This window comes from Ceratotherium simum, chromosome 39, assembly GCF_057802395.1.
Source record: "Ceratotherium simum simum isolate JZ-2026a chromosome 39, ASM5780239v1, whole genome shotgun sequence".
Classification (NCBI taxonomy): domain Eukaryota; kingdom Metazoa; phylum Chordata; class Mammalia; order Perissodactyla; family Rhinocerotidae; genus Ceratotherium; species Ceratotherium simum.
The window spans coordinates 13,708,362-13,736,306 of record NC_141938.1 but is presented as its reverse complement, the minus strand read 5'-3'; the positions used below and the strand labels follow the sequence as shown (position 1 = coordinate 13,736,306).

General features: G+C 61.4%; 2 protein-coding genes across 5 annotated transcripts; one reads left to right on the top strand and one right to left on the bottom strand.

The window, feature by feature from the left end:
* The first annotated feature begins 400 nt into the window (after window positions 1-400).
* Window positions 401-21,244, top strand: TJP3 (tight junction protein 3). 3 transcript variants are annotated; one of them, XM_087425741.1, is made up of 21 exons: window positions 401-486; window positions 4,999-5,055; window positions 5,166-5,275; window positions 5,979-6,081; window positions 6,229-6,577; window positions 7,720-7,823; window positions 8,821-8,980; window positions 9,231-9,330; window positions 10,863-10,921; window positions 11,162-11,228; window positions 11,371-11,527; window positions 12,241-12,349; window positions 12,444-12,681; window positions 13,229-13,440; window positions 15,834-15,929; window positions 18,558-18,628; window positions 18,916-19,126; window positions 19,212-19,312; window positions 19,696-19,986; window positions 20,592-20,638; window positions 21,033-21,244. In XM_087425741.1, exons 2-21 carry the CDS (start codon window positions 5,008-5,010, stop codon window positions 21,133-21,135), a joined length of 2,736 nt encoding a protein of 911 aa, XP_087281867.1. In that variant the 5' UTR covers window positions 401-486; window positions 4,999-5,007; the 3' UTR covers window positions 21,136-21,244. The 3 variants fall into 3 exon arrangements, with proteins under 3 accessions (XP_087281867.1, XP_014651532.2, XP_087281868.1); XM_014796046.2 differs by lacking the exon at window positions 401-486 and adding an exon at window positions 827-1,000; XM_087425742.1 differs by lacking the exons at window positions 401-486; window positions 5,166-5,275 and having other exon boundaries at window positions 5,012-5,055.
* Window positions 21,245-21,339: 95 nt separating this feature from the next.
* Window positions 21,340-27,736, bottom strand: APBA3 (amyloid beta precursor protein binding family A member 3). 2 transcript variants are annotated; one of them, XM_087425743.1, is made up of 11 exons: window positions 27,628-27,736; window positions 26,466-27,065; window positions 26,342-26,381; window positions 23,848-23,993; window positions 23,678-23,764; window positions 23,435-23,596; window positions 22,999-23,175; window positions 22,387-22,599; window positions 21,843-21,962; window positions 21,614-21,754; window positions 21,340-21,536 (listed from the first exon to the last, which is right to left on the bottom strand). In XM_087425743.1, the coding sequence occupies exons 2-11, from the start codon at window positions 27,036-27,038 to the stop codon at window positions 21,465-21,467; spliced, it is 1,731 nt and encodes a 576-aa protein (XP_087281869.1). In that variant the 5' UTR covers window positions 27,039-27,065; window positions 27,628-27,736; the 3' UTR covers window positions 21,340-21,464. The 2 variants fall into 2 exon arrangements, with proteins under 2 accessions (XP_087281869.1, XP_087281870.1); XM_087425744.1 differs by lacking the exons at window positions 21,340-21,536; window positions 21,614-21,754 and having other exon boundaries at window positions 21,921-22,149.
* Between the last annotated feature and the right edge of the window lie 209 nt (window positions 27,737-27,945).

The following is a 27,945-nucleotide window of genomic DNA, read 5'->3' as shown; positions in this document are numbered from 1 at the left end:
TGCCTCCCCACTTCCTACAGCCTGGAGTTCCTCTCTGCCCAGCCTTGACTGGATGAGGCTGGGAAGGGGTGTTTATGCCCAGATTTACCCCTTCAACCTTGGGGCACAGGAACAGCTGGGCGGCAGGGTGTTTTTTTGTTTTTTAAGCCAGAGGAATGTGGGTGGAGCCACCGCCAGCTCCACCCACCCAGGTGACTTTGTCCCTCCAGGTAATACCCCTGGCCTCTGAGGGTGGGGCCGGGTGAGGAGAGGAAGCCTGACCTTTACCCCCGGGAGCCTGAGGCTCGCCTTGGGCCCCGCCCCGCCCTCCGCCCCCGGGGGCCCAGCCCCGCGCTGGGTTTCGGGCCAGGCCCCGAGGGCCGCAGCTGTGCCTCTTGAGGAAGTTCGTGCCTCTGGCCTCTCTGGGCCTCAGTTGCCCTTCTGTGAAATGGACTCAACCTCTTGGACACGGGGTGACCCGAGGAGGACCAGCCCTATGCTCCGGAGGTCTCTGGCCCTCGACTGGCTCGTGACCCATAGGGCTTCCGACCGAACCTCGGAAAGTGCGGGTTTCGGGGCTGGAAGCAAGACCCCCAGAACCGTAGGCTCCGTTCCGAGCGCGGCCGCGATCCCCGCCGGGTCTTCCTGGCAGCCTTGTCTGGCCGGGCTCCAGCCCCGGCCGCCGGCGGGCGCCCGGCTGGGTGGAAAACCCGGCCTGGCATTCCCGCCCCGGGGCCTGGATCCCGCGCTGGGAGGGGGGGCGAAGGCGGCCTGGCGGCGCCCCGAGGGCGTGTCGCGCCGGGGGCGGGGCCGCCAAGGGACGCGAAGGAGGAAGACGGGCAGGTGCAGCCCGGAGCGGCCCAGCGGGCGGGAGGAGGGCGAGAGCGGGGCTCCCACTCCGCCGGGACCCTCCCCAGCCTCCTCCCTCACCCGGGGTGGGGACCGATTGACTGTTTCCAGGCCCCCCCCGGGGCAGGGGCGCTGGAGAGCCCCGGGGTGGACCATGGCGGTGAGATTCCAGGCGAGTAGCCCGCCGAGGGCGGGAGGGGGAGGGGATCGGATTGGGGTGGGGGCTGGGGCCCGGATCCAGGACCCGCAGACCACCCTCTGCCCGCCTAACAGATGGGGAAACTGAGGCCCAGAGAATGCAGTGGCTAGCCCGAGGCTGCACAGCAGCCGCCGGCCTCCAAAAGCTGCCTCGGGGGGCTTCCTCTGCCCCAGAGTTACCCGGTAGCCCTGGGTTGAAATCTGGATTGTTCTGTGTAACTTTGGGCCAGTGGGTCCACGCCTCTCCGTCCCTTATCTGTAAACTGGGAGATCGTCATTTCCAAGAAGGGCGCAGGGAGGATTCTAAGAGGAAAGTGTGTTCTGAGCGCCTGGCATGTAGTAGGCGCCTAATAAATGTGTTCACGCCTGTTCCCAGGGGTTCTCGGCCGAGTTCAGCTTGGGCACTAATAGGACAGTAGGCGGTGACTTCCTCTGTGGGCTGAAGTGGCTTTGTGAATGCGGCGAGGCTGCGGGACAGGGGAGCATTTATCGGGCGCTTACTGTATACAGAGCCGTTCTCGTGCATTACTGGGCAGAGACAGGGGTCGAGCACACCGGCCGGCCTGGGGGGAGGAGAGCCCTGTGTCTCTGTTTGGGGGGACGTCACCCTCCAAGGATGGAGCTTGAAGTGACTCACACTGGACTGGCTCTCAGGTCGGCCTCGGGAGGGGTAAACTGAGGCCGAGAGGGTGTGGGGCTTGCCCCAGGCCACACCATCCGAGGCTCTAGGGCCCGGCAGTCCTGGTTCCTTCCCCTCCTCCCAGGCAGCCAGGAGCAGCCCCAGATCCCCTGCCCAGCTCTGGGATTTGCGGCCCCTCCCCTTCCATTGTTCCCCGCGGTGGGGGGGAGGGGACAGTGGACAGCGGCCTGGCAGCCGCGCCTGGGGCTCTGTGACTTGGGACCCGTCCCCTGTGGACACGACCTGTCCCCTCTGGACGCGTGTCTGGTGCATGGGGGGGCGGGGATGCAGGCCCAGGCCCCGCCCCCTCGGAGCTCACCTGGACGGGTCTGGCTGAGGGGCTGGGAACTCTGGACACACCTGGTTGAGTTCCTGGCCCAATCTGCCTTTTATTCCCCCATTTCTCAAAGTCTGTCCCCTCGCTGGTCCCGTGGGGACAATGCTGGGGTCCACCAGGGGCCCCCAGACTGCAGGAGTGCAGGGGAGACAGGTGGGCTGGGACATCCCAGGCCCCAGTAATCAGGGACGTAAGCTGTGTGTATGGGGGCGTTGAGGACTCATTTCCTGGAGGAAGAGACAGTGGCCCTGGGGCTTTGAAGGATGAATAGGAGTTTGCCAGGGAGGACAGCGTATGCAAAGGCCTGAAAAGGAGGGCCCAGGAGGTGCCCAGGCCATCACCACAGTACCCAGAGAGGCAGCCCCGCCCAGCCCTCACACCCCAGGAGGGAAGACCAGAAACTCGCAAACGGATGATTAAACAGGACAATTTAATGTAGTTTCAGGTGCCGAGAATAAAACGTAATAAATAAAACAGAAATGAGTGATAGGGTGCCAGGGAAGATTAGCAAGCCAAGGAGGGCCCCCTGAGGACGCAGCATTTGAGCTGAGACCGGGGTGGGAGGTCCTGGGAGGGTGTCCCAGACACAGGGGACAGCCAGGGCGGAGGTCTGGCTGGAGCGAATCCGAGGAGGGCTGCGGGGTCAGGCTGGACCCCGCGGGTGTGGGGGGGTCCTGGAGGGGCCTCCGGTATCCACGGAGGCCAACTTCCACAGGCTAGGACAAGCCTGGGCCACCTGCGCCCTCCCCAGGGGCCCTGGTTCCCTGGAGGCTGTTTCTTAAAATAAAGCCAAGAAATTAAAATTCCTGGAGGCCACTTAACAACACAAAGTGTAAAATCAAAGCAAGTAAAAAGGACTCTGTTTTGAAAAACAAGAAGAAAAAGAAATGAGAAGGCTGCTGTGGCCGGTGGTTAAGAGCGAGGGTGTGGGGCGGGCTGCCAGGGTTCGCATTGTGCTGTGTGGCCTCAGGCAAGTGACTGAACCTCTCTGGGCCTCGCTTTCTCCCCTGTAAGGCGGGAACAGGAGCGGGGCCGCTTCCTGAGGTCGCTGGGGATCACAGGAGTGGGTTTGCAGGCGCGCGCCGGCAGCCTGCACGGAGCAGACGTGCTCCTTGATATTGCTCGGAGGAAAGTCATTATTGTTACTTCTGACAACAACAACGGCCGAGTCTCGAGGGCGCGTCTGCTCCGCTTGTCATGCACCGACTCCATGCTTCCCTCCTGCAAGACAGGGTGACAGCAGTGGGGTGGGGAGTGCCCATTTCACAGATGGGGAAACCGAGGCCGGAGAGGGCCCCGCGGCGGGCGGAGGGCAGGCAGGGTCTGAGGGTTGGCGGTGTGGGAGCTGCCCCGCCCTCGGCCTGTTGTCCTCCCGCCGCTGCGCCCGGGAGCCAGGAATGCTGCTCTCCGGGGACAGGGACGGGCGCCCGCAAGAGGAGGCACCGGAGCTCGGCCCGGGACGCCCCGCCCCGCCGGGGACACGGGCCTGGGAGGGGGCATTTCTGCAAGCCCCCGGGTGCAGCGCAGCCCACCCGGCAGGGGATAACGGATGGGGGGCTGCTTCCCGTGGCTCCATGAGCCCCCACCCGGGGTCTCCCGTCCCCCCCCCGGGTCTCCCGTCCCCCCCCTCCCTGGGTCTCCCGTCCCCCTCTCCCCGGGTCTCCGCGTCCCCCTCTCCCGGGTCTCCGCGTCCCCCTCTCCCGGGTCTCCCGTCCCCCTCTCCCGCGTCTCCGCGTCCCCCCCTCTCCCGTGGTCTCCGCGTCCCCCCCCTCTCCCCGGGTCTCCGCGTCCCCCCCTCTCCCCAGGTTCTCTGGCCGGGTGACCTGGCCTGAGATCTCATTTCCCCGGAGCATGAAAATAACAGACTCCACGTCCCCCAGCCCCTCCCGCCACCAACTCTCCCGTCCTGGTGAGTGACCCGGCTCTGGGCCTCAGATTCCTCATCTGTGCGGTGGGGATGGTAGAAAGCCCCTGTGAATTAGTGGACTAAATGAGATAGTACATGTAGAGGGCCTGGCACAAATGAAGCACTTCATTCATTCATTCCTTCACCCAGGGGATAGTTATTGACTCCCTGCTCTGTTCTGGGCACTCAGGACTTGACCTAGCGAGACAGACAGAAGTCTGTCCTCTCTGGAGCTGAGATTCTTGAGGGAAGACGGACGGTGAACCAACTTTAAAAACCTAGAGGATGTGAAGGGGTCACAAGTTCTGTGAAACGGGACAGTGTAGATGGAAAGGGGGAGAGGGGGTCTGTTGGGGGAGGGAGGGGATTACAGTTCTAAACAGGGCGAGGGCAGTCAGGGCGACTTCACCAAGGAGGGGACGTTTGAGCTGGAAGGAGGCGGGAGCGAGTCCGGTGGATTTCTGAGGGAACAGGGTTCCAGGCAGAGGGCAGAGCTGTGCAAAGGCCCTGGGGCAGGACCGGGCCTGTGTGTTGGAGGAACAGCGAGGAGCCTGCGTGGCTGGGGTGCAGTGAGCTCCCTCTGCCTGCGGGCCTGGCTAGATGCCCCAAGGCCTGAGCCAGACCTTCCAGAGGGAAAGGGGCAAGAACTCGCCTTTCCTCCGCTCCCACTCCAGTTTGGTTCATCTAAACCAGGATTTCTCAGCTTTGGCACTTTCAACATTTGGGGCCAGGTCACTCACTCTCTGTTGGCGGGGCCGTCCTGGGCGCTGTGGGGGGTCGAGCAGCATCCCTGGCCCCACCCACTGGATGCCAGGAGCACCCCCGGTCATGACAACCACAGACGTCCCCAGACATGGCCCAGTGTCCCCTGGGTGCAGAACGATCCTCAGTTGAGAACCACTGACTTAGATCCTTTGCACAGATGAAAAACTTGAGATCTCAAGAGAGGTAGCAGCTTGGCAGAGCCGGGCTCTGTGCCCAGGGCTGGGCCCCCGAATGCCCCCACGGACGTGCCGTGGCCTCACACCCCCTCCTGTCCCCTCCTGCCAGGTCTTGGACATGGAGGAGCTGATCATCTGGGAACAGCACACGACCACGCTCAGCAAGGTGAGGCCTCCTCCCCCTGTGCGGGCGGCCCGGTCCAGCTGGCTCAGCAGGATGCGAGAACCTTCGTCCCCGGGGGGAGCAGACGCTCATCCCGTCTCTCGCCCCCTCAGGACCCCCGCCGGGGCTTCGGCATTGCGATCTCTGGTGGCCGAGACCGGCCCGGTGGCCCCGTGGTTGTGTCCGACGTGGTGCCCGGAGGGCCGGCCGAGGGCAGGCTGCAGTGAGTGCCCGGGGTGGGGTGGGGGGGCGTGGCAGGAGGAGGGACCTGGGGGCCGGAGCCTGGAGGCTGCGCCGTGCCTGGCACCTTCCAGCTCTGTCAACACGGCTGGGAGCCGGCGGCAGGGCAGAGTCAGCCGTGTGGCCTTCGCTCTCTCCAAGGATCTTCCTGGTCCTGGGGTTCTTGGGATCGTAGTGGCCCCAGGGTGCTGCGGGAACAGAAAGTCCTGGAAACCTCTTTTTGGCCAGAGGGAAGGAGAGCCCGTGTTCTGAGCCCTGGGGGGAGGACACTCCTGGGAGTTCTGTTGGGAAAATGGTTCTGGGTCCTGAGTGGCTCATGGGTGACGTGGCTCAGCCCCAAACGGGGGACCAGCGTCAGAGAGAGAAAGAATATGAAACAAGGCAGGGGAAAGGGGGGAGAAAAGAGGGAGAGAGGGCCCGAGAGGAAGCTAGGGGGGTACAGGGACGCCAGTCAGAATCACGGCTTCCGTTCTACAGTTGTGTTTTATTATTATAGTGGGTTCTACGATCTGTCCCATTTTACAGATGGGGAAACTGAGGCCTAGAAGGAGAAATGTGTTTGTGAGCCTGGGGACACCGGGGGATTAGAAGCAGGCCTTGTAGACCTGGGGGTGCCCACCCTGACGGTGGATGCTGGGGGGGCTCCAGTGTGAGGCCTCCTCCCTGAGACCCGGCCGCCCCCACAGGACAGGGGACCACATCGTCATGGTTAACGGGGTCTCCGTGGAGAACGTGACCTCCACCTTCGCCATTCAGATACTCAAGACATGCGCCAAGGTGGCCAATATTGTAAGTCACGTCTGTCCCCAGCTCAGTCCCCGCTGGGTCCTGCTGCCTGTGGAGAGCTTGGACGTTGAGGCCCGAGGGGGCTGATGTCCCCAGGGCCACCCGTGGATGGGCAGAGCCTTGAGCTGCCCCCGTCCGCCTCCCCAACAGACGGTGAAGCGTCCCCGGAAAGTCCAGCTGCCCGCCACCAGGGCCAGCCCCTCTGGGGGACAGCAGGACTCGGACGAGGAGGATGGGCGGCGGCGGCTGGAGGAGGCCGAGCACGGCCGGGGCTACGACGGGGACACGTCCAGTGGCTCGGGCCGCTCCTGGGGCGAGCGCTCCCGCCGGCCGAGGGCGGGTCGCCGGAGCCGGGCCGGCAGCCACGGGCGCAGGAGCCCGGGTGGCGGGTCCGAGGCCAACGGGCTGGCCCTGGTGTCGGGCTTCAAGCGGCTCCCGCGGCAGGACGTGCGCATGAGGCCCGTGAAGTCGGTGCTCGTGCGGAGGAGGGACAACGAAGGTGAGCTGCCGGCGGGCCTGCTGGGAGGCGGGGCTCGGTGGCCCCGAAAAGGGGCCACACTGCTTCCCTGTGGATGTGGCACCTCGGTAAAGGGACCTTGCAGATGGGTTAAGTCAAGGCCCCTGGGATGAGGGATGACCCTGGATTCCTGGGGGCCTGGTGTCTAAGGAGGGCCACCAAGGAGGGGACATTTGAGCTGGAACAAGAAGGTGAGGGAGCAAGTCCCGTGGAGATCTGAGGGAACAGGGTTCCAGGCAGAGGGCACAGCATGTGCAAAGGCCCTGGGGCAGGAGCAGGCCTGTTGCGTTGGAGGAACATCCAAGAAGCCCGCATGGCTGGGGTGGAGTGATCACAGGGTCCTCATCAGAGGGAGGAGGAGGGTCAGAGGCAGAGAGAGACGGGAGACGCTGCGCTGCGGGCTGTGCAGATGGAGGAAGGGGCCCCGAGCCCAGGACGTGGCCTCTAGAAGCCGGAAAAGGCAGGAAGAGGTTCTCTCTGGAGCCTCCAGAGGGACCAGCCCTGCCCACATGTGGAATTTAGCCCCATGTGACTCATCTCAGACTCTGACCTCCGGGACAGAGAGATGACAATCTCGTGTTGTTTTAAAGCCACTCGGTTTGTGGCCGTTTGTGACAGCGGCCCCCGGAAACTCACACGTGGTGACATCAGGAGGGTGTCACCGTATTAGCATTCCCTTTTTGACACCAATAACGGGGACGTGACCTCCGACCCGAGTCTCGATTTGGTGGCAGCCCCAGGACCTTAGGGTTCTGGTCGAGACGTGACAGGTGCCACTGGGACTTCTGCTCCCCACGTCGTAATTTTAAGAACAAGAGTCACGTCCCGAAAACTCTAACCGTGATGGCGTGAGGGGTGTCAGGGCTGTGACATCGGGGCCCCGAGGGTGATGTCATCAGGGTGTCGGGAAGAGGGGACCAGGGAGCTGCTCCTTCTCAGCCGCTGACCTCTGTGTAGTGACATCAGAATCCCACCTCATTGTCGGTGTCGGGACACCCCCGGTGTGACCTGGAGGGAGCCGAGCCTGACCCTTCCGCAGGACAGGGGCCCGGAAGGCGGGAGGGCTGAGCTCCGAGATCTCAGACCCCAGAGGCCCTGCCTCAGTTTCCCTCCTCCCCCCACAGAGTTCGGGGTCAAACTGGGCAGTCAGATCTTCATCAAGCACATCACGGATTCCGGCCTGGCCGCGCAGAGCCGCGGGCTGCGGGAGGGGGACCTCGTCCTGCAGGTGAGCCCAGGCTTCCTGCCAGGGGCGGGGTGGGGAGACCGAGACTGGAGGGGGACAGTGTGACTGAGTCACATGGCACGGTCAGCAGAGCTGGCCCCAAATGCATTGTCGCCTGTTTCCCAAAGGTTGGAGATGGCTATGCAGGATTCCACCCCCTTCCTCCCATCTCCTGCTAATCCACTGCCAAATGTCAGTTTCTAGTACCCCCTTTGGGTGGTCTGTTTCTAGTATCCTCAGAATCACCTGGCCAGCTGGCTACGGCGCTGATTCCCAGACCTGCCCTAGGTGGGTGGATGTTAATGGTCCAGAGACCAGGCTTAGAGGAACCGCTTTGCCTGAAAATCTGTTTCTAGTGATTCCTTGTGTTTGGTTTCCAACCCACTTCCAGTTGATCGTTTCTAGAGTCTCCTTGGAGTTATCTGTCTCTAGTGACCCTGAGGAATTGTCTGTTTCTAGTGGTTTGGGGCTGACACTAGAAACAGATAGTTTGGTGGGGGGACTAGAAACTCACAACCCCCGGGGTTACTGGAAACAGACACTCCCGAGGGAAAATGTTAGAAAGGGATTCCCAGCGTGAGTGGAGATGACATCAAGTCCTCCCTAGAAACTGTGTTTCTAATGCGCCTCTAGAAGTCTGTTTCCAGTCTCTGTAAGTATCCGCCCTGCTTCCCCGATGAGAGTTGTTTCTCACATCTGTTCGAGTGTCTCCTGGGAAATTTCCCCCTCTAGGGGGATGGGAGAGCCAACCCGTTTCTAATTTTTCCTAATGTCTCCCATCCCTCTTAGAAAATTGTTTCTAGAATTCTTGTGGAATTCAGTTCTTGGCGTAGTCTCTTCTCATGGCAGGAAGCCAATTCTATCATTTTCTCATAAGAATGTCGGTTTTCAGTGACCCCCGAGGATTGTGTGTTTCTAGTCCCCCCACCAAACTGTCGGTTTCTAGTATCCCCCATCTCTCATTAACTCACCTCCTCTCTTCCTTCCCGGTCCCTTTTAGATCAACGGGGTGTCCAGTGAGAATCTGTCGCTGAGCGACACGCGGCGGCTGATCGAGAAGTCGGAGGGGAAGCTGACTCTGCTGGTGCTCAGGGACCAGGGACAGTTCCTGGTGAACATCCCGCCGGCCGTCAGCGACAGCGACGCCTCCCTCATGGATGGTGAGGGACCAGGAGGCAGGCCCTGGGGGGCTGAATGGAGGGCGGGGGGAGGCGGGGAGCGCCAGGCAGGGCCAAGCAGGAGTCTGGCTTTTCGAGGCTCAGAGAGGGACAGAAACTTGCCCAAGGCCACACAGCACATCAGGGCTGGTCCAGGCCCCTTTGCTTCGAGGGGCCTTGATGTTCCCCTCCGGCAAATGGGTCCAGCCTGGAAGGCGTGACCATGGCTGATGGGACACCTTCTCCCCCGCAGACATCTCAGAACTCGGCTCAGAGGTGCCACCAGCCCACGTCCCACCACCGCCCCGGCATGGGCAGCGGAGTCCGGACACCAGCCGATCCAACTCCCCCGCGTATGTACCCCCGTCGGCCGGGATAGTTGGGCGGGAGGGGGACAGGGCATACCTTTTCCAGCTGGGGGTAGCCTTGAGGGTGCAGTCCTGGCGGCCTGCCTGGAAGAGGCCTCCCCTGTCCACACACAGTCCTTCTTGCTCCCAGTAGGTGGCTCTGGGTTCTGGGTACAGGGAGAACCAGATATGGATCAACTTATAGCAGAAGGAAGTGAATTTTCCAGTACATTCTAGAAGACTTCAAAATGCATAAGCCCTTTGACCCAGCCAGGCTGCCTTTTAGGGATTTCTCTTGGGGGCAGAAGAGCCGTGGACGTGTGCAGGGATCGGAGGATGCTCGTTCATTAGGATGACGTTGATGAAAGGGAAAAAAAAATTGGTAGTTACCTTGAATTAGTCTCTGGGGGCTGTCGTCACAGAGTCCCACAAACTGGTTGGCTCAGAACAACAGAAATTTATGGTGTCGTGTGGGGTGAATGAACCAGCCTGCAGGAGGACACAGGGTGACATTTCTCAAAGGGTTTGGGGGACTCTGGCATGAACGTCAGAAATGCTAACAGACCTGATGTCAATTTTCTTTCAAAAGCATATATTTCCCCACACGTTTATTTGAAAGCGTCTGAGGGCCGGCCCTGTGGCTTGGTGGTTAAGTGCACGCGCTGCGATGCTGGCGGCCCGGGTTCGGATCCCGGGTGCGCATCGAGGCACCACTTCTCTGTCCAGCCTGAGGCCGAGTCCCACATGCAGCAACTAGAAGGATGTGCAGCTGTGACATACAACTATCTACTGGGGCTTTGGGGGCAAAAAATAAATAAAAAATCTTTAAAAAAAAAAAAAAAAAAAAGAAAGCGTCTGAGAAAGGTCTGGAAAGGAACTCGTGCGTGCTCACAGCGGGCTGGTTTTGCAAGTGACAGTTTTTCTTCATGGGTTTGACTGTCTTAGTCGACTCAGGCTGCTATAACTAAATACTGTGGACTGGGGGGCTGAGCCCACAGACACTCATTCGTCACAGTTCTGGAGGCTGGGAGTCCACGATCAAGGTGCCAGGATGGTCGGGTCCTGGAGACGGCTCCCTTCCCGGCCTCACGGTGGGGGGAGAGAGAGAGAGCGCTGGTGTTTCATCTTATAAGGACGCTAATCCTGTCCTGGGGACCCACCCTCGTGACCTCATCCAACCCTAGTCACCTCCCAAGGGCCCCACCCCCAAACACCATCCCACTGGGGTTAGGGCTTCAACAGGAATTTTTGGGGGGACAGACCTTCAGTCCACAGCATCCTCTATCACTTTTCGCTAATATGAAAATAATAAACGTGACCATTTGTAGCCGGCTCATCTGCTTTCGAGCCAGCCCCAAAGGAAGCCTTGACCTGACCCAGCCATCCCCAGGACTCAGAGGAGGCAACTGAGGCTCAGAGAGGGAGAGCAATGGGCCCGGGGTCACACAGCCAGGAAGGGGCAGAGCCACGATTTGAATCTGAGCGCAGAGAAATGAAAATTCTAACACCCGCCCCACCCCAAATCTGCTTCCCACCAGGGAGAGCCCCCGGCTTCGGCGGAGGAGTTCGGTGGATTCCAAAACCGCCTCAGAACCAGGTGAGCGGAGGGCAGGTGGGTGGTGACTCTGAGCACCCCTCTGATTTTTCTGATCCCTGCCGGTGAGGTTGTTCCAGGCAGAGCAGGAAAGGTTGCCATGGGCCTGAGACATCAGGGGCAATTCCCTGGGCAGGAGTGTGGACTGGGTGACAGCCCTCCACGGGGCAGGGACACCCTACAGCAAGGATTCAGTGGCCGGACTGGCCAGTGCGCAGGCGACAGACCGCTGTTCCCTTTCAGACTCGCCCGGGCAACGCAGCTATGACATCTACAGGGTGCCGAGCGTGCAGAGCGTGGAGGACCACGGGTACGTGCCCCCTAAAAAGCCCACCGCTCGACACCCCCGTGTCACCATAATCCCGTCTCCCCCACAGCGTGCGGATGGGACCACCATGGGGGGCCGTTTGGGAAACTGAGGCCCGGGGCCCCGTGTCGGCCTCCCCTCGCAGGTACAGCCCCGACTCGCGGGTGGTCCGCTTCTTCAAGGGCACGAGCATCGGGCTGCGGCTGGCCGGGGGCAACGACGTGGGCATCTTCGTGTCGGGCGTGCAGGCAGGCAGCCCGGCCGACGGGCAGGGCCTCCAGGAGGGGGACGAGATCCTGCAGGTGACCGGGGCGGCTGGTGGCGGGCGTGCCGGGTGGGACCCCGCGTCTCCCACGGCCCGTGCCTCCTCCCCCGGGTCCACCCGGGGACTGGCCGGACCCCACAGACGTTGGGACATTTTGATGCCTCCCTGCCTGTGTCATGACCTCGTCCATGTCACAGCCTTGTTCTCACTGTCACCATCTCCTTGTCGTGTCACGGCTGCATTGACCGTGTCCGGCCCACGTTGTCCGAGCCATGGCCACACTTACTCTCCCACAAAGGCCACGTCCCCCGCCAGTCCCTTTCCGTGCCACGGCCTCGTTCATGGCGTCTTAAGTACCTCCACGATCGTCCCCACCACGGTCACCTTATGATCTCCTCATGGATGCGACCGTGTCCTGACTCTTAAGTGCCACGAAATTTCGACCAGCGTCATCCTGTCACAGCTGTGTCCCCTGTCCCCACTGGTTGATATTGACAACCCAGCGCCCCTCTGTTCTCCGCGTGTGGGTGGCCGTTCCCGTGTTGATTTCGGGGCTGGGACCTCGCCAGTCTGTGCTGCCCGGGCTGCCACGGTGGGGGGGGGGGGCGCCCCGACTGGAGAGCCATGTCCCCTCGCCGGGGCCCCGACAGCAGCGGTTGGGGTGGGCTTTGTCCAGAGGGAGATTTGGGGTCTGTGCCTGGCGGGGGGCGTGTCCCGAGCTGCGTCCCACCCAGACTCCCTTCCCGGCAGGTGAATGACACCCCCTTCCGGAACCTGACCCGGGAGGAGGCCGTGCAGTTCTTGCTGGGGCTGCCGCCGGGCGAGGAGGTTCAGCTGGTGACACAGCGGAAGCAGGATCGTGAGTCGGGGAGCCGGGGGGCCCGGGCGCAGGGGATCCCGCGGGGGGTCGGGGCGGCACCCCAGCCGGCTCACGGAGCCCCCCGTGCCCCCAGTCTTCCGGAAGATGGTGCAGTCCGGCGTGGGCGACTCCTTCTACATCCGCACCCACTTCGAGCTGGAGGCCAGCCCGCCGGCCGGCCTGGGCTTCACGCGCGGCGACATCTTCCACGTGCTGGACACGCTGCCCCCGGGCCCCGCGCACAGCCTCGCCCGCGGGGGCCACTGGCTGGCGGCGCGCGTGGGCCGGGACCTCCGGGAGCAGGAGCGCGGCATCATCCCCAACCAGGCCAGGTGGGGACTGCGCCCGCCTCTGTCACCGCCGGGCACGGGCGTGGGGTCCCTCCTTAGCGGTGTGGGTGGCTGACCGCAAGGCGAGCAGAGGCTCAAGGCGGTGCTGGAAACGTCCCCACAGACGTAGTGGCTTCAGACAGCACATTCGTCATCTCACGTTCTGGGGTCAGGAGTCCTGAATCCAGGTCCAGGCAGGTCTGTCCTCCCGGAGGCTCCGGGGAGAAGTGTCTCCTGCCTTTTCCAGCTTCTAGAGGCCGCGTCCTGGGCTCGGGGCCCCTTCCTCCGTCTGCACAGCCCGCAGCGCAGCGTCTCCCATCTCTCTCTGCCTCTCACCCTCCTCCTCCCTCTGATGGGGACCCTGTGATGACACTGGGCCCCTGGGAATCCAGGGTCGTCCCCATCTCAGGGGCCTTGACTTAATCCATCTGCAAAGTCCCTTTACCGTGTGAGGTGACACGTCCACAGGTCTGGGGACCAGGATGGGGACAGCGTAGGGACCGTTATTCTGCCGACCCCAGTGCTCAGTCCCCTCGTCCCCTCTCCCCAGGGCGGAGCAGCTGGCTAGTCTGGAGGCGGCCCAGCGGGCCCTGGGGACGGGGCCCGGCGCCTCCACGGGCTCAAACTCGCGGGCCGAGTTCTGGCGGCTGCGGGGTCTCCGTCGGGGAGCCAAGAAGACCACCCAGCGGAGCCGAGAGGACCTGTCGGCCCTGACCAAACAGGGTCACTACCCACCGTACGAGCGCGTCGTGCTGCGAGAAGGTGGGGCCCGGGGCGGGAGGGAGACCCCTAACAGGATTATTGGCAAGTTCTAGGCAGGATTCGCCACGTGCAGCCGTCAGAAGCAGCCACGTCCCTCCCTCCCTCCTTCCACCCCAGATACCCCCTTGGGGTCATTTTAGGGGGCAGAAGGGGGCAGGAAAGGGCTTCACTCCTTAAAAGTTAATTCCTATTTCCAACAGAGATATAATGTGAGCCACATATATGATCTGAAAAAGAAATAGTTGAAAATAATTTTAATTATTTAACACACTCTATCCAAAGTATTTCAATAGATAACTTGGAGAAAAGCTATTGAGATAGCTCACATTCTTTTTCTGGACTGAGTCTTTGAGATCTGGTGTGCATTTTGCACCCAGAGCACTCAGATCTTGGTTCAGACGAGCCACATTTCAACAGTCACACGTGGCCAGCGGCTGCCACGCTGGGCACACGGCGGGACGGGGGTTATATCCTTAGTGGGCGCTGCTGTTTCTAGATTGTCAACTTGAGGTACGCAGACACACCTAAGAATACACGCTCACTGTGAACACGTGTTCAGACCAAAACGTGTCCACGCGTGTTCACAGCAGCACGATTCAGAGTAGCCGAAAGGGGAAAACAACCCAAGTGTCCATTAGCGGATGATGGATCCACACCGTGTGGTCCACCCATGGAATATGACGCAGCCACGAAGAGGAGTGAGGCCCTGACACAGCCACACTGTGGGTGGACCTTGAACACACGATGCTCAGTGAGAACCAGACACGGAAGGACACACGGTGTGTGATCCCATTGACGTGAAATGTCCAGAACAGGCACATCCACAGACAGAGAGTGGGTTCATGGTTGTCAGGGGCTGAGGAGGGGATGCGGAATGACTAGTGACGGAGATGGGGTTTTTTGGGGGGCTGTGGAATGTTCTAGAACTAGTGGTGATGGCTGCACAACATTCTGAATGCACTAAATGCCGTTGAATTGTACACTTGGTAACGTACAGGTGAAAAAAGTAAATTTCATGTATGTGTATTTTACCACAATTTAAAAACAAAACCAGCACATAGATCCCTTCCCTGAGCACGGTGGGCAGTGACGGGGAGCAGCCTCGTCTAGGTTTCAGGAAGCGAAGAGATTAAGCGCTTCGCCCACAGCCTCAGCCTGGGGGAGAGGGGATTAAAGCCAGGTGCAGAAGGTGGCCTTTGACAAGAAACTGCGGAAAAACTGGGACGGGGAAGGGCTGGGCTACTCTTCAGCTACTCCCCCAACGTCCAGACGAAAAAGACTTAAAAATACAAGGCCAGGGGCCGGCCCAGTGGCGCAAGCGGTTAAGTGTGCGCGCTCCACTGCAGCGGCGTGGGGTTCACGGGTTTGGATCCCGGGCGTGCACCAACGCACCGCTTGTCAGGCCATGCTGTGGCGGCGTCCCATATAAAGTGGAGGAAGATAGGCACAGATGTTAGCCCAGGGCCAGTCTTCCTCAGCAAAAAAAAAAAAGAGGAGGGTTGGCAGATGTTAGCTCAGGGCTGATCTCCTCACAAAAAATAAATAAATAAATAAAAGGCTGTGTGTTTAATTTCCACCCCAGCCAAGGAGAGTTTAGAAATCTGGATATATCGAGCTGTGAGAGAGAGGCCTAGAAGGAGAGGAGAAAAAGGGAAGATGCATAGAGGAGACTGCTCCCTCTCCTCTGGCCAAGATGCCCTCTGCACCCATTCCCTCGTGGGTAGAAGGGTATATCAGTTAGGCCAGGGGTCGGCAAACTCTTCCTGCAAAGGGCCAGACAGTCACTATTTTCGGCTTTGTGGGCCAGCTGGTATCTGTTGAAACTCCTCAACTCTGCACGGAGGCAGCCAGAGACAGTACATAAGCAAATGGACGTGACTGGGTGCCAATAAAGCTTTATTTACAAAAACAGGCAGAGGGCCGGTGTGGCCCGCGGGTTGTAGTCTGCTGAGCGCTGAGTTAGCTGGGCTCAGTTGCTATCACAGACCCCAAGTGACAGCTGCATAAACAAAAAAGTTTCTTTTTCTGGTAACAGTCCCAGGGTAAGCAGCTGAGGGTGGTCTGGCTGGTTCACAGTTTCAGGGACCCAGGCTCCTTCTGTCTTGTCTGCCTTACTGTGTGGTCCCCGGTGGCGCACCCACATCCACATCCCAGCCGGCAGGAAGGGGAAAGAAGGCGAAGAGGGCTCGCCCCTTTCCTTGAAGGATACAACCCAGGATTGCATACATCAATTCTGCTTGCACCCCATTGGCCAGAACTTAGTCACATGGCCATCCCTAGCTGCAAGGGATGCTGGGAAATGTAGTCTTTAGCTGGGCAGCCACGGGCAAGATGCTAACCGTCTTTGCTACAAATGGGAGCCTGATTCTTGTCATTGTCTCTCTGCCCCTCAGCCAGGTTCAAGCGCCCGGTGGTGATCCTGGGACCCGTGGCAGACATCGCGATGCAGAAGTTGACAGCCGAGATGCCGGACCAGTTTGAAATCGCAGGTGAGAGACCGGGTCCCACGGCTACCTTGTTGGTGAATCATTTCACAGCCCTTTCCGAGCCACTGGGGCTGAGGCAGCTTGAGGAGCGGGCTGCTAATGATGCTGTTTGGGGAGAAGAGTTCAAACAACCGTGGCAAACATGAGGCAGGGGAGCCGCCCTCCGATGCCCGGTCCAGACATCCTCAATCCATCTTGGCACTGTCTAGACAGACCCTCAGAATCCTTCTTAACACAGTTCCCCAGGCAGCCATTGCCAATTGAGCCAATGTACCACCCGTTCCTTCTCTTGTCCAAAAGATGTTTACTAAGCGACAGACACAGCATCGAACAAGACAAACAAGGTCCCCTGAGGAGACCAAAGTTCACAACTACAAAAACAATTCATTTAGAGGAGGGGTCAATAAATTACAGCTCTGGGGGCAAATCTGGCCCTCCGGCTGCTCTTGTACAGCCCGCTAACTAAGAATGGTGTTTACACACTTGCAGTGGGTGAAAAGAAGTTCAAATAAAATATTCCGCGACACATGAAAGGAACATGGAATTCGACTTTCAGCGTCTATAAATAAAGTTTTATCGAGACACGGCTCCCCCCCTTGGTGGACGGAGTGTCGGTGGCTGCTTTCCAGCCCCAACAGCAGAGTCGAGTAGTCAGGACAGAGACCCCCAAAGCCGAACGTTGACTCTGTGGTCCTTTACAGAACGGGGGTGCAGGGCCCTGAGCCAAGTGGGGCGTGCGAGACAGAAGAGGCTGAGAAGGGGGGTGGGGGGGCGTTTCGCTGGGGTGGTCCGAGGAGGCCCCTCTGAGGAGGCGACATGGAAGCGAGGCCTTGAGTTTGAGAAGGAGCCAGAGACAGGGTTCCAGGCAGAGGGACAGCGAGTGCTGAGTCCCTGAGGCCGGGACAGGCTCCCATATCCCAGGGACCGAAAGGTGGCAAAAGATGGGGGGGTGGGGGACGAGGACAGACCGTAAGAGGGGCGGTGGCACAGCCCGTCGGGGGCTCTGCGAGGAGTCGAGTTTGGCTCTGAGGGCACTGGGGAGCCACGGAAGGCTGTGAGCGGGGGAGAGAGAGCAGTGATACTCGCACTCGGTGGGCATCTGTCCGCTCGAGGCAATGCCAGGGGCCAGGCAGATTGGCGTTTAGCTCCCTTCCTGCCCCTCGTGGCTGGGTGACCCCGAGCTGGTGGCTTGCCCTCTCTGAGCCTCATGTCCTCCTCTATTGAGTGGGGTTGGTTGCGCGTGGCGGGAGGAACGAGGGAGGGAGTGCGAGGGGCGGGAGATGCAGTGGCTCGTCACTGAGGGTCCCGGGAGGTGACCCCGTCTCCTTTGCTCTCTTCTTCCCGGGGGGCTCAGCCGCCTGAGGGGGCTTCTCCCAAAGCAGCAGGGAGAGACAGGGGGTGTGGGAAGGAGACGAGGGGGCGTCGGCTCCTGGGAGGGGGCCGGGGGCAGGGCCCGCGTCATGGTCACCGGGGACGTGCACACCGAATCCAGTCAGAGGCCACGTCACACATGGTGGGACGGGGTGGCCACGGGGAAAAGTACAGTGTCGGCGAGGACGGGGAGCACAGGGACCTTGTAAGGTGAGCGGCAGCCGCTGGGAAGACAGAGGACGGCTCCTCAAAAAATGAAACACGGACTCACCACCTGGTCTATACCCTCTCCTGGGTGTAGACCCAGAGGAATTCAAAGCGGCAACTGGATCAGAAGCTTCTACAAGAATATTCACAGCAGCAGGAGTCACAACAGTCGAAAGCAGAAGCAACCCAGTGTCCATGGACGGATGAGGGATAAACACGAGGTGGGCCATCCACACGCTGGAATATTACGCAGCCATGAAAAGGAAGGAGATTCTGACACCTGCTCCAACGTGGATGGACCTGGAGGACATGATGCTCAGCGACATGAGCCAGACACAGAAGGACAGACACTGTGTGATCCCCTCACAGGAGGCCCCTAGAGGAGTCACATCCACAGAGACAGAGAGTAGACGATGGGGCCAGGGGCTGGGGGAGGGGAGGGGAGTCAGTGTTTCATGGGGACAGAGTCTCAGTTTGGGAAGATGGAAAGTTCTGGAGACGGATGGTGGGGGTGGTTGCACGACACTGTGAATGTGCTTCATGCCGCTGAGCTGTGCGCTTAAAATGGTTACAATGGTGAATTTTATGTTATGTGCATTTTATCACAATGTAAAAAAAAAGCGAGGTTGTGCCCCCCTCCGTTGTAGGCCCCCCAGGGCAGAGCTGTGAGGAGGGCTTCCTGGAGGAAGCGGCGCCATCTCAGGTCCTGGAGGACGGATGGGGGACAGGAGAGCAGCTTCCTCCAGGTCACAGCCGAGCAAAGGCCCGGAGTTGGGCCGAGCCTGGGAGAGCGGGTGGCTGGAGCAGACTCTGCATCAGGCCCCCTGAGCAGGCGACCTTATGTCCCCGAGACTCAGTCTCCCCATCTGCCAGATGGGCCAGTGACAGCCGCCCCTCCTCAGGAGGAGGGGACCCTGAGTGCGGCGCCGGGCATTCTCTCAGGGCACTGGGGAGCCACGGTGGGTTCCTGAGCAGGGGAGGGGCAGGCAGACACGAATGTGAGGGCCCGCGGGGCCGCCCTCCTGAAGCTGCCAGTCACCTCTCCCTCCACAGAGAGTGTGTCCAGGACCGAGAGTCCCTCCAAGATCATCAAGCTGGACACCGTGCGGGTGATCGCTGAGAGGGTAAGCAGGGCCTGCCGTGGGGCCCATTTCACAAGTGGGGAAACAGAGGCCCAGGCCTCTAACCTGTTCTCGCCGCACGCCCTGGAAGTGTAGAGTCCCCTCTTGGAGGCTTTGTGATGTGGGGGACTTGAGAGGGACAGAACCCCCCTGGAGTCCTAAGCCCTGGGAAAGGGCAGAGAGGCTCAGACTGAGGCTCTGGTGCGCAAGAGGCTGTGGTCCACTGTGACCACAGACTCTTCATCCCCGTCTCTCTCCGATTCCTCACGTGTCTCTTCTGGCCCGCGCAGGACAAGCACGCGCTCCTGGACGTGACCCCGTCGGCCATTGAGCGCCTCAACTACGTGCAGTACTACCCCATCGTGGTCTTCTGCGCCCCCGAGAGCCGGCAGGCCCTCAAGGCGCTGCGCCAGTGGCTGGCGCCCGCCTCTCGCCGCAGCACACGCCGCCTCTACGCGCAGGCGCAGAAGCTGCGGAAGCACAGCGACCACCTCTTCACAGGTGGGGCGGGGGCTGGGGGCCCGGGGTGGGCGGTGCGGGGGTCAGGCCTGGGTCCCTCGGCCACACTGATGTCCCCGCCCCGCAGCCACCATCCCGCTGCACGGCACGAGCGACGCCTGGTTCCAGGAACTCAAGGCCGTCATCCGCGAGCAGCAGACACGGCCCATCTGGACGGCGGAGGACCAGGTGCGGGCCGGTGGGGGCCTCCGCCTGCCAGCAGGGCGGGGTCAGGGGTCAGGGGTCAGGGGTCAGGGCCAAGGGCAAGATGTGACCTGGGAGTAGGGTCCTGACCTGGTACCCGGGTGAGATGCTACTGGGGGAGTCGGTTTGGGGACTGGGGTCTTGTCCTGGGCTCGGCTGTGAGCTAAGCAAGGTCAAGGGTCAGACTCCTGCTGGGGTCAAGGGTTAAGCCTCGACTTGAGCTTGAGGGTCCAAAGGATCAGGGTCTGTGCCTGGTTCGGGTCGGGGGTTTGAAGGGCGGCATCCGGGGTCGGGGGCTGCTCTGAGATCGGGGTGCGGGCCCCGGGCTGGGGGGCTCGGCTCAGCCAGGCCCACCCACCCGCCCGCAGCTGGACGGCTCCTCGGACACCAACCTGGACCTCCCGCACCGCGGCCTGGGGGACAGCTCCGCGGACCTGAGCTGCGACAGCCGGGTCAACAGCGACTACGAGACGGACGGTGAGGGCGGCGTCTACACGGACGACGGCGGCGTCTACACAGACGGCGAGGGCGGGCCCCACACGGACGTGGACGAGGAGCCCCCGGCGCCCGCCCTGGCCCGGTCCTCGGAGCCCGTGCTGGAGGACGAGCCCCAGAGCGCGCGGGATCATGGGAGGTCCCTGGGTCACTGGGGGGCTCAGGTGAGCAGGGCACGGGGGGCGGCCCCACCAAGGGTCTGGGACGGGGCAGCGACACCCAGGGAGCCCGCTTTCTGCCACATGCCAACGACCAGAAGCTTCTGTGATCACATCAGAATCTGGGGCCCGGCCTGAGAGCATCTGAGCCTCTGAGTCACCGAACAACTTAAATATTTGGCACTTGTGCATGGGCTGCCTCGGCCCCCCAGTGCCCGTCTGTGAATTCGAGAAAGGCACGGGTCAATGTCAAAATGTACAAACGTCTCCGGTGAGAATGGTGCTCCTGGGCTGTGCAGTGCCCGACCTGCTCAACTGTCCACGGCAGCCTTCACACACACGAACTCATTTATGGGCTCCTGACAACAGCCATCTGAGGAACTTTCCAGACAGGAACCCAATTCTGGCTTTACTGACAGGCTAGATCTCAGTCAAGGCCTCCCCACCCCGTCCCCACCTGTTGGACAACTCTCAAGTTGTCTCACTTAAGAGTGGGGATGGGCTGCAAACAGCCTTGGGGCAGCACTTGCCGGGCACAGGTGTGGGGGGTGTTGTTCATCCCCATTTATCATCCTTCTGTGGGAATGTGACCTCGTTTCTCCCACCCCAAGGTGGACGGCCACCACCTGCACGGCCAGTGGCGACAGGACAGCGTGCGGTAAGAGCCCTGTGCTCCAGACTGAGGCCTGGAAACCATCTCCCTGGGACTCAGGCTTTGGGGGTGGGGAAGAGCCCTAGAACCAGGCCAAGCCTTCATGGTGCTCCCGGCCTAGCAGGCGAGACACAGCCAGACAGAGCCACTCTAGGCCCTGTGTAGTCAGGGCCACGGGAGTAGGAATCCTCTTCCTGGGAGAACTGGGAAGGCTTCCTGAAGAACAGGACATTGAAGCTGGGGCTTTGAAGGATGTGTGGGAGTTCGTTAACCAGGCCCAACCCCCAAGTGCCCAGTTTTGCTTTTACACCCACTGTGCCTCACAGAGCCAGCCTCAGTTAATGGTAGGGAAGTTCACGCCCTCCCACCTGCAGCCTCTCTTCTACTTCCTGATCCCCAGGACGTACGGGCAGGAAGCTCTGAGGAAGAAGTTTACCCGAGCCCGAGATATGGACTCCTCTGACGAAGACGCCTACACTTGGGGCCCGGCCACCGACCTGTGACCCCTCCCAGCTGGCCCGCCCTCCCTTTTCCTCCCTGGAGCCGGGCCTTGATTTCTCTTGGACCCCTGCCTTCTTCCGCTTGGTCTTTAATAAACAGAGTATTTTCACAGCACTGGCTTCTAGTGGCTTCCAGGGAAGACAAGGAGCCCGAGTCGGGTCCTGCCTTCCTTGTCGACCCCACAGACCCCAACCTGAGACCTTACCCGTTCGATAAACTTTTAATTCTGTACAGAAAATAACTGAGGGCTGAGAATCCTTGGGGCCCCAGCCGGCCACAGAAAGTTCCAGAGCCGGGGGGCTAAGGCACGGCAGCGGGGCGACGGCGGCCGTCAGAGGTACACGGGCTGCTCCTGGCCCGTGAGCAGGCGGTAGGTGGCAGCCGGCATGGTCTTGATGTGGACCTGGGGGGAGAGGGGGCGGCTCGGGCCGGGCCTGGCAGCGGGAGGGCCCCCCCCCAGAGTCCCCCGGCGGCCCGCACCTCGACGTGGGCCTCGGTGAGCAGCTCGATGATGCGGGCGTGCGGCGTGGCCACCACACTCTGCCCGTTGATCTCGATGATGCGGTGGCCCACGCGGACGCCCCCACGCTCGGCGATACCCCCACGGAGCAGGCTGCAGATCTGGGGGGACAGGGCGGGCTGGCTGCTCAGGGGCTGTGCTCAGGGCCACCCCCTCGGCCCACCGGCCCCCTGGTCCCCCGGGCCTCACGATGCCGTCCTCCACGCAGAAACCCAGCTGCTCGCGGGCGTGCAGCCGGCGAATGATGGCTGTGGTCACCGGCGGGCAGTGGACGATGCTGAGGGTCACCAGCGTCTGCGACTTCACCTCCTGCGGGAGGGACGGGGCCGCTGGCCTAGCTGGCCTCAGTTTACCCTCCCATAAGACGGAGGTCTGGATTCTGGAAGGCCCCTTGAGAAGCGGTTCAGAGCAGCCTCGAGCGGGTGGCCTCGGGGTGAGGGCTGTGTGACCCCGCCCCTCCCTGGGCCTCAGTTTCCTTGTGATCAAAAGCAAGTTTCTAGAAGCATCCACCAGGAAAGGTTGGACACCGTCAGTTACACGCTGCGTGGACCCTGTCTGACCTGTCCCGACCCGGCCAGGCCCACCCCATCCCTGGGCCTCAGTTTCCCCTAAGTGCACGCGCGGGTGGGACTCAGTGTTCCGCGCCGGCCCTTCTGGCCAGGAAGGGACCTCCACGGGAGCGTGGGGAGGCGGCCGGCCATCTGGGGCCCGGGGCGGCCCCCGGCGGACTCACGCGGACGGCGGCCTGGCAGGCGGCCAGGGGCAGCCCCACCAGGCTGGTCCCGTTGATGGCGGTCAGGCGGTCCCCGATGCTGAGGGCCCCGGAGCGCTCGGCCGGGCCGCCGTGCAGCAGGTTGGCGATCACGGCCGTGGGCAGCAGGGACCCCCAGCCCGACTCCACCAGCGCCACGCCCAGGCCCTCGCCCCGGCGCTTCTCGATGCACACCTGGGGGACACGGCGGCCATGGGTCCCCACACCCTGGGGGGACGCGGGCGGGCGCGGGCTCCATGCACCCCGGGGGGACGCGGGCGGGCGTGGGGTCCTCGCACCACATGGGAATGCAGGCAGGCGCGGGCACGCGGTCCATGCACCCGGGATGGACGTAGGCGGGCGCGGGGTCCATGCACCCCGGGATGCGAGCGGGCGCGGGGTCCCTGAACCCGGGGGGGGCGCGGGCAGGCGCGGGGTCCATTTACCCCCCCGGGGGGGACGCGGGCGGCGCGGGGTGCATTTACCCCCCCGGGGGGGACGCGGGCGGGCGCGGGGTGCATTTACCCCCCCGGGGGCACACAGGTGGGCCCGAGGGCCGCTCGGCGGGGGCCGGCGTGGGGGCCGGCCGCTCACCTCCCTGCAGTTGTCGCTGTTGGAGAAGTGGTCCAGGTCCCCGTTGTGGAGGTGGCCCGGGCCCGCGGCCTGGCTCTGCGGGGCGCCCGCCCGGCTGGGGTCGATGCCGCTGTCCCGCAGGAACTGGCTGTAGGCCACGGCGAAGGCCTGGCCGATGGCCTGAGCGACGAGCTGGGCCTGGGGGACGCGCAGTCTCTCCGGGGGGGCCCGCCCCGCCCCGCCCCCTCCCCCTCCCCCTCCCCCGGGCCAGCCCCCCGACAGCCTCAGAGCTGAGCCCTCTGATCCCCAGGAGCCACAGGCCCGGGAAACCAGCCGCCGTCTTGGGGGTCCACAGGGGGAGAGACGGGGGGGCCCCCCCCAGTCCTATTCCCCCAGGAGGGACCGGACTACCCGGCCCGACCCCCGCGTCCCCGGGACCCCCGGAGCCCGCGCTCACGTCCTGGCAGTGGAAGACGTGGCAGATCATCCTGCAGAGCGGGGGGCCGCGCGCCGAGGGGGCCGCGCGCCGGGCGCGCCCACGCCGCGCCATGAGCACGAGCACGCGGCCGACGTCGGCGACGTAGCAGACGCTCCGCAGGCTGTGGTCCATCAGCGCCTCCTGCGGCGGGAGGGCGCGCTGGGCGGCTGCAGCCCCCGTGCCCCCCGTCCCCCCCGTCCCCCCGCGGCCGGGCCCCCCTACCTGAGCGTCGGCCGTCAGGACCTTGACCCGCCGGGTGGAGACGAAGAGCTCCACCTCCGTCATGGGCTGGCTCTCCCCGTCGGGGGCCTGCGGGCCACCGGCAGGTGGGCTGGGCCCCCCCCCCCGCGTCCCCCGCGCCCCCCGCGCCCCGGCCCGCGCGCCCGCCTCACCTGGACGCGCTCCACCGCCTCCTGCGCCTGCGCCCTGCGCGCGCTGGGCGGCGGGCTGCGCTCCGACAGCAGCTGCGTGGAGCCCAGGTACTTGGCCCCGAACATGACGCCGTCCAGGAGGTCTTCGTGGTCACACGGCCCGGGCACTGAGGCGACGGCGGACGACGGTCAGCCCGGGGCCCCGCTCCCTGAGCCATCTGGAAGCACCGAGCTCTACCCCACGGGTCGGCGCTCCTGAGCCGCACGGGGCCACACACTGTCCCAGCGTCCCGTCTGCCAGAGCCGCAGAGCAGAGGCTCGGGCCTCACAGATCTAGAACCCTCCATCACGCTAGAGCCGCCTCTGTCCACGGCTCAAGGACCCCCAGGCAGAGGACCCAGTTTGGAGAGCTTCTGCGAGTCCAGAACCACGGCCAGATCCAGACACAGCTCCAGTGCTCACAGCCACCTCCACCCTGTGTTTCTAGAATTCCGCGATCAGGCCAGAACCAGATGGCCCCACTCTCGTTTCTAAAACAGGCCACGTTATAGAACTGTAGTCAACTCCACTGGATGGTTCTGGAATTCTCATCAATCTAGGACTAGTCAACTCTACTCATTTTTCTAGAATTCTCTCTAATCAGCCCAGGAACACAGGCAACTTGACTCCATGGTCACAGAACTGCTCAACCAGAGTAGAAAGAGGTAACTGTCCTCATTTCTAAAACTCTCACACTGTCCAGAACCCCAGATGGCTCCGATCCACGATTCTAGAACTCCCTGACAGGTCTCAAACCACAGGACTCTGCCAGGGGTTACGGAAACATACATCACTCCAGAATTATAGACTTTTCCACTCCGTGATTCTAGAGCTTCTTAATCATGACAGCATTGGGTAGCTCTTCCTAAGGTTCTAGAACATTCTCAAATAGTTCATGACCTCAGCTGCACCCAGTGCTCCTAAGAATTATCTGAACAGTCCAGAAACAAACAACTTGCCCGTGGTTCTAGAATTCCCCTGACCCAGCCCAGAATCACATAGAGCTCTGCCCCCACGGCTCTAGAATTCCCCTGAGCCATCTAGAACAAGACAGCTCTGCAGCAGTTCTAGAATGTTCTAACCAGTATCTACTTCTTTTTGGTTTAGAACCACAGGTATAGGCCCCAGTTCTGGACACTCTACGTGAATTTAAGCCACAGCCAGCTCTGCCCGTTGTCCTTCACGACCTAAGCATTCTGGAACAAGAGACAACTCCACTCTGGGGTTCTAGAACTAGGCTAATATGGTAGCCACAGGTGGATACTGTGCCCTTGAAATGTGACCACTCCAGACTGAGATGGACTATACGTGCAAAACACAACTGAATTTCGAAGACTTAGTATGGAAATATGTAAGATAATTGTAAGATACCATGTGTCAAAATAAATATTTTAAATGTATTAGATTAGTTAAAATGTTATTAAGTTAATTTTACCTGTTTTATTTTTTATGTGGATAACTAGAAAATTTAAAATCACATCTGGCTCACATTATATTCTTATTGTATAGCACGGCTCTAGAACTTTGATTACTCCAGAATCACATGGCCCTGTCCATAGTTCTAGAACACCTCTTGTTGCTCTAGAACCGTGGATAAGTTTCATTCACCGTGGTTCTAGAACTCCTAGTCTGAGTAGAACCAGACAGCTCTGTTCAGCATTCCAGATCATCTCATCAACCCGGGTTCCTTTAATCTAGAACCACAGGCAAAAATGGCAAGTTCTAGAACTCCCCAGGTGAGTCACAGCTCCACTCATGAGTCCAGAACCTTCTGGAACTACAGGTCCAGATCAGCTCCCCTTCCCACAACCATAGAACTTGCTCTTCGACCTACAGCCTCAGGTAGTCTGGGGGGACATTCTAGAACATTCCAGGTGGCCAGAACTGATTCTTCCAATCCTTTAGGGCAGCAGAGGTTGGCAAACTTTTTCTGCAAAGCGTGAAACAGTAAATATGTTTGTCCTCAGGGGCCAGATGGTCTCTGTCGCAACTACTCAGCCCGGCCATCGTAACACAAAAGCCGCCACATTTGACACATAAACGAATGGACATGACGGTGGTCCAATAAAACTTTATTTGTGGACACTGAAATTTGAATTGTGTATCCTTTTTACGTGCCAAGAAGTATTCTTTTTTTTCCGATTCTTTTCCAACCATTTAAAAACGCACAAGCCACCCTCAGCTCACAGGACGCACCAGAACAGGCGGCGGGCCAGATGTGGTCATTTGCCAACCTCTGCTCTAGAACGGAGCGCCACCGATCCCGAAGTGCCACCTGCCCTACCACCCTCGACTCCTTCTAGAACATCATCAAGACTGTCTCTACTCTCCCAGGCCATCTGGAATCTACTAGAAACCAACCTCACAGCCTCTCTGGAAGCAACTCCTTACTGGCAAGCTCTGTCAAATCTGGGAGCCTGAATGGGGGTGTTCTGAACCCCTAAGTCGCTGGGCCCAGGGTGGGCGGGACACTCACCCTCCTGGAGGGCAGGGCATGATGCCAGGGTCTCGGGGCTCTGGAAGGAGACAGAAGAGGGGCAGGCCTGAGTCCTGGCTCGGCTCCCGGCACAGAGGAGGCCCGGGGGCAGGACAGGCTGTACCTGGGCGCTGGCCGGTGGCTCTGCAGGAGCCACCAGAGGCACAGTCTCCAGCCAGGGTTCCGGGGAGCTGCTCGGGCTTCTGCTGCCACGTCGCTCGGCAGACGCTCCCTCTGTCCATTCCGGGGGGCCGGGATCCTCCTCCGGGGCCTCGGGGGGCTGCAAAAGGTGAGGAGCAGGGTCCAGGGGCTCCTCGGAACACGAACAGGAAGGAGAGCACTCCTCGCAGCGCAAAAGGTTCAGCAGGTCGTCCCGGCCGGCCTCGGCGGACAGCAGCCCATGGGCATCGGCGACGTCCTGGGGGGCCAGGCCGCGGCCAGTGGCAATGTGCAGGGGGCAGGGGGGTCCCTCCGGGGACAGGCCCACTAGATCACCCGGCAGAGCCTCAAACTGCTGCACCAGGTCCTGGATACTCGGCCCGTCCAGTTCCATCTGACTCAGGCTGCTGGGGTGTCCCAGCGGCGGGTTCCACTGGCAGTCAGGGGTGGGGTCCTGAGAGGAAAGGGCATCCCTGGGCTCCTCCAGGTCCATGGCCGGAGGCCCTGGAGGGGGCTGGGAGGCCGTCAGGAATTCCATGCCTGGACCCCAGGCTCAGGCTAGCATCTGAAAGAGAGAACACATAATTTAAGCCCTCCATACCCTGCAAGGAAGGGTCTGCTACGATCCCCATTTTCAGATGGGGAAACTGAGGCACGGAATGAGCAGCTGTAGGGCAGTGGCTTCCCAGGCTCCAAACCCCGAGGATTCCCCGGCACCCGTCACCCAAGCCCTCTCCCCATCCGCGGACCCTGTTCACCCCAGCCCTGGTTCTCCCGAATCTTCCTCCCGCGCGACGTGGGACCCGGGGTGGAGACCCCATAGGTTCAGGTCCCCGAGACCCCGGACTCAAGATCCCAGACCAAGACTTCAGACCCAGGACCCCAGACTTAATACCAGAGATCCGAGACGCCAGAAAGCAGACTTTTATCTCCGAACCTCCAAAGCCACGATCCCGATCGACCCGAGACCCAGACCCGGACCTCAGAACCCATCCTAAGGACCGAAGTCGAGCCTAGAGCTAAAAGTTAAGACCGCAGTCCTCATGCAGACCCCACACTCAAGACTTCGGACCCCTGACCCCAAACACCGGCCCCAGACCCCGCTCTGTCCCGCAGGGCACACTCACTTCCCAAACCGCGGTGACCCCAGCCCGCGCGGCCGCAGGACCCGGCGCCCCGGGCTCTCCCTGTTCCTTCCAGCCGCCGCCACTTCCCTGCGCCACTGGGCATGCGCACGATCGCGGGGCCTGCTGGGAAATGTAGTTCTCCCAGCCAGCCTCGCCGCGCGCGAGCGCTAGGTGTTCGCACACGGGTTCGAATCCCGGGCCTCCATGCGTGCAGCGTGGGAGCCCAGGCTGGCCTCTGGGCCTCTTTCCTCAACTGCAAAGTGGGATGCATAATCTCTGCCTGCCTCCTAGGGCTGTGGCATTTTTCCAAGGGATAGC